Source organism: Arachis hypogaea, chromosome 3 (genome assembly GCF_003086295.3).
Source record: "Arachis hypogaea cultivar Tifrunner chromosome 3, arahy.Tifrunner.gnm2.J5K5, whole genome shotgun sequence".
Lineage (NCBI taxonomy): Eukaryota > Viridiplantae > Streptophyta > Magnoliopsida > Fabales > Fabaceae > Arachis > Arachis hypogaea.
The window spans coordinates 140,722,671-140,727,996 of NC_092038.1; the positions used below are offsets into that span (position 1 = coordinate 140,722,671).

Consider the following 5,326-nt stretch of genomic DNA (forward strand, 5'->3'; position numbering starts at 1 on the left):
AAATCTTAAGATGGTGATGCAAACAACTCAACTGGGATTGACTTGAAGAATCTGGTAATTAGAGTAGCATGTAAGAAAGCAAAGCATGGTCCCAAAACCCAGCTAAAAAGTAAAAATTTTAAATATGAAGGGGTTGAACTAAGTCACTATTTGAACAGTTAAATGTTGATGCACCTGGTGCAATTGCAAAAGTGACAATCATCACCTCTCATGCTCATTGATGTTGCTTCATATGGTGGGCCTATTATTCATTTCTTTAATTTTATCTTTTCTCCCATAACACACTATGATTTCAATCAACTCTTTAACAGCACAATCACGCTAATCAAAAGCTCTTCTCTTTGTAAATTAAGATCTTCATTACAAAATACAAATACAGCATATCATGTACATACAATAATAATGTTCAGTATCTAATTTTTATCGTCAGCCAAATTCCACATATGCTAATATAGGAAACAAGTATACATATATATGACATGTGTGTCTAGAACAAGAAGACATTAACTGGAAGAAACACTGCTTAAAATCAGAAAAAGAAGCAGATATGGCGCACATGATGCCAATATTGTATTCCACTGCTACACTGTGCTGCCGTATATATATATATATAGGGAAACATTCTCACGCCTCACTGACACTGACAAAGACAGAGACAGTGACTCTTGGATCAAGCACATCATCCCAACAACACTACTCCTCCTCAGTTGACCAAAAGTCAAATTCAATCCTTTATTATCTATGTATCATACTCTATACAAGTACCATCATACATAACAAACAGGGCCTTAAAAGGAACAAACACAATAAAGCAGCAAACTTCTTTTCCAAAAGGTTTTCCCATAACAAATTCTCATCTTCTTCACTCATCAACATTCTCATCTCTCTGGTTCCAAGCTAGCTTCTTGTCCTCAATGGAGAACAACAACAACAAAAGAAACCCACTTCCCCATTTTCCACGTCTTACTCTTACTACTATTACACTCATGATCTTCCTTGTTACGATGATGTTTCCTGTGACTGAAGAAGCTGCAGCACCAGTTTCTTCTTCCATCAAGACCGATGAACAGGCCCTTCTCATGTTCAAAAAGATGGTTCAAAAAGATGAAACTGGAGCTTTGTCAGGTTGGCAGCTCAACAGGAATCCATGCACCTGGTTTGGAGTTTCATGCACTCATGGAAGAGTCACTCAGCTTGATCTCAGTGGCCATGGTTTATCCGGAACCATCACTCTTGACCCTCTATCTTCTCTAGACATGTTGTCTGTTCTGAAACTTTCTCTCAATTCATTCTCTGTAAATTCCACTTCCTTGCTTACCCTCCCTTACAGTTTGACACAGCTTGATCTCTCTTTTGCCGGAGTTTCAGGTCCAATCCCTGACAACTTCTTCTCAAGGTGTCCAAATCTTGTTGTTGTGAACCTCTCTTACAACAACATGACTGGCCCTATCCCTGATAATTTCTTGCAAAATTCTGATAAGTTGCAGTCTCTTGATCTCTCTTCCAACAATTTATCAGGCTCAATATCTGGCCTCAAAATTGATTGCAACTCCTTGTTGCAGCTTGATCTATCTGAGAACCGTTTATCAGATTCAATTCCAATCTCTCTGTCAAACTGCACCAGCCTCAAGAGTTTGAACTTGGGGAACAATTTGATTTCTGGTGAGATTCCAAAGGCTTTGGGGAATCTGAACAGCCTACAGACTTTGGATCTTTCAAGGAATCAACTCATTGGTTGGATCCCTTTTGAGTTTGGAAATGTGTGTGCTTCCCTTGTCGAACTTAGGCTCTCTTTCAACAACCTTACAGGTTCAATACCATCAAGTTTCTCTTCTTGCACTTGGCTGCAGCTTCTTGATATATCCAACAACAACATGTCAGGTCCATTGCCAGATTCAATCTTTCATAACCTCGGATCATTGCAGGAATTAAGGCTGGGAAACAATGCAATCTCAGGGCCATTCCCATCTTCAATATCTTCCTGCAAGAAACTGAGGATTGTGGATTTTAGCTCAAACAAATTCTATGGATCTATCCCCAGAGATATATGTCCAGGTGCAGCATCACTTGAGGAGCTGAGAATGCCAGATAATCTCATAACTGGGGAAATTCCATCTCAACTGTCAAAATGCTCACAGTTAAAGACACTTGATTTTAGTCTCAACTATCTCAATGGTTCAATCCCTGAGGAGCTTGGACAGCTTGAGAATCTTGAGCAGCTGATAGCATGGTTCAATGGCTTGGAAGGTAAGATTCCACCAAAGTTGGGGAAATGCAAGAAGCTCAAGGATCTTATACTGAACAATAATCACTTAACTGGTGAAATTCCCAGTGAGTTGTTCAACTGCAGCAACCTTGAATGGATATCACTCACAAGCAATGAGCTCAGCGGCGAGATACCGCGCGAGTTTGGCCTATTGACAAGGCTGGCTGTTCTGCAGCTTGGAAACAACAGCTTCACCGGGCAGATACCGGGGGAGCTGGCCAATTGCAGCAGTTTGGTGTGGTTGGACTTGAACAGCAACAAGCTCACAGGTGAGATTCCACCAAGACTTGGAAGGCAGCAAGGAGCAAAGTCATTGTTTGGAATTTTGTCAGGAAACACTTTGGTGTTTGTGAGGAATGTTGGAAACTCGTGCAAAGGTGTTGGGGGTTTGTTGGAATTCTATGGAATAAGGCCTGAGAGACTCTTGCAGGTTCCAACACTAAGGACCTGTGATTTCACAAGGCTGTATTCAGGTCCTGTTCTTAGTCTTTTCACAAAGTATCAGACTCTGGAGTATCTTGATCTCTCCTACAACGAGCTCCGAGGAAGAATCCCCCAAGAATTCGGGGACATGGAGGCCCTGCAGGTTCTTGAGTTGTCTCACAATCAGTTATCTGGAGAAATCCCTTCAACATTAGGCCAGCTAAAGAATTTGGGAGTGTTTGATGCATCACACAATAGATTGCAGGGCCATATCCCTGACTCATTCTCAAACCTGTCATTCTTGGTGCAGATTGATCTATCAAACAATGAGTTAACAGGGGAGATTCCATCTAGAGGGCAATTGAGCACACTTCCAGCTTCTCAGTATGCAAACAATCCCGGTCTTTGTGGTGTTCCTTTGCAGGAATGCAGCAGGAATGATAACGCCCAAAGCACAGCAAATCAAAGTGAGGAGATTCCCAGAGGAGGCCATAGATCAGCAACTGCAGCATGGGCTAACAGCATTGTCATGGGGATTCTGATTTCTGTGGCTTCTGTTTGTATTTTGATCGTGTGGGCAATCGCGATGCGGGCGAGGAGGAAGGAGGCAGAGGAAGTGAAGATGCTTAATAGCTTGCAGGCATCACATGCTGCCACAACATGGAAGATTGACAAGGAGAAAGAGCCTCTAAGCATCAATGTTGCAACCTTTCAGAGGCAGCTTAGGAAGCTGAAATTCTCACAGCTGATCGAAGCAACCAATGGATTCTCAGCAGCAAGCCTAATTGGTTGTGGTGGTTTTGGTGAAGTGTTCAAGGCCACACTGAAGGACGGTTCAAGTGTTGCAATAAAGAAGCTCATTAGGCTGAGCTGCCAGGGTGATAGAGAATTCATGGCTGAGATGGAAACCTTGGGGAAGATCAAGCACAGAAACCTAGTCCCTCTGTTGGGATACTGCAAAGTTGGGGAAGAGAGGCTGCTTGTGTATGAGTACATGGAGTATGGAAGCCTGGAGGAGATGCTCCACGGCAGAACAAAGTCGCGCGACCGGCGAATTCTGACATGGGAAGAGAGGAAAAAGGTTGCAAGAGGTGCTGCCAAAGGACTTTGTTTCCTTCACCACAATTGCATCCCACACATAATACACAGAGACATGAAATCAAGCAATGTGCTGCTTGATCATGAAATGGAGTCAAGAGTGTCTGATTTCGGAATGGCAAGGCTCATAAGTGCACTTGACACACATCTCAGCGTCAGCACATTGGCCGGAACACCTGGCTATGTTCCACCCGAGTACTACCAAAGCTTCAGGTGCACGGCAAAGGGAGATGTCTACTCTTTTGGAGTTGTCATGCTTGAATTGTTAACCGGAAAGCGCCCCACCGATAAGGAGGACTTTGGAGACACCAATTTGGTCGGATGGGCCAAGATGAAGGTTCGCCAAGGGACTCACATGGAAGTCATTGATCCTGATTTGCTTCAGGTCTGTCAAGGTTCAGATGAAGCTCAGCTCAATGAAGTTAAGGACATGCTTCGCTTCTTGGATATCACTCTGCAGTGCGTTGATGACTTGCCTTCTAAGAGGCCAAACATGTTGCAGGTTGTTGCCATGCTCAGAGACCTTCATCATGGAACCACCAACACTGCTTGACACCAACATATGTTCCCTATTGCAATGCAAACTCCCAATTAATAATAACTTGTTTTCTGCCTTCATTCTTCATTTCTGTTTTCATGTTCAGAAACTCAAAAGCCCAATAAGCATGGGCCAAGGAATCAGCACCTTCAGAGAATGGGCCGGAATAACACCCCATCTATGTCACCAGGCAGGGCCCGCCATCTAAAATTTATGGCAGAGAAAGAACGTGCGCATTCTATATATATACACACAAACATGTGTATCTTGCTGAATTCCACAAGGTAAGCTAATAATCGTAACCTAATTAACTAAAGCAAAGGATTCGTTAGCCCTTAAATACGTATTTTAGTTGAGTAATAAGAACTAAGAAGACATTTAGACAAATAAAGAATTTGAATTATTTTAAAAAGAATTTAACGAATTTATGCCTTAACAATATATATGAATAGAGTTTAATTTTGATTCAATTGACATTATAAAACGTTTTACATGAAATTATAATCGTTCTTTTTTATGACCATTTACGCAGCCAATATAAAAAATAGTTATTTTTGCTAATATGACGTTATGTGATTAGATACACATGTACAACAATTTTATATTGACAGAACATTAAAATTAAATTCAAATTAATATTATAAAATAAAAATATTTTTATTAAAAAATAAAAAAGTTTTTCTTTTTATATATTTTTTATATTTATTAAAAAATTTAAATATTTTTATTAAGAAAGGTCAAGTATGATTTTGGTCCCTAAGGTATAAGTTGAAAATTTTTTTCATCTCTAACTTTTTTTTGCATACAAAATCATTCATAAGGTTCAACGTAGTTTTAAAATCGTCTTTCGGACTAAAATACCATTTCTTTTTCTTTTTCTTCTTTTTCATCACAACATCTCTTCTTCTTCATCAGAAGCAAAACCAAAAACAAAGAGCCAATGAGATCAAACAAACCAAATCCAGAAACAAACCCAGAGATATTGTAGCTCTCTTTTTCCG

The 5,326-nt window shown here is 40.5% G+C and overlaps 1 protein-coding gene across 1 annotated transcript; it reads left to right on the plus strand.

Annotated features, from left to right (window-relative positions):
• The first annotated feature begins 528 nt into the window (after window positions 1–528).
• LOC112734693 (serine/threonine-protein kinase BRI1-like 2) lies at window positions 529–4,405 on the plus strand. The gene has a single exon (XM_025784125.3). The coding sequence runs from the start codon at window positions 915–917 to the stop codon at window positions 4,338–4,340; it is 3,426 nt and encodes a 1,141-aa protein (XP_025639910.1). The 5' UTR covers window positions 529–914; the 3' UTR covers window positions 4,341–4,405.
• Window positions 4,406–5,326: the final 921 nt, after the last annotated feature.

Bases quoted from the DNA above. Each gene is read 5' to 3' on its own strand.
- LOC112734693 (XM_025784125.3), top strand. From the start codon at position 915: ATGGAGAACAACAACAACAAAAGAAACCCACTTCCCCATTTTCCACGT.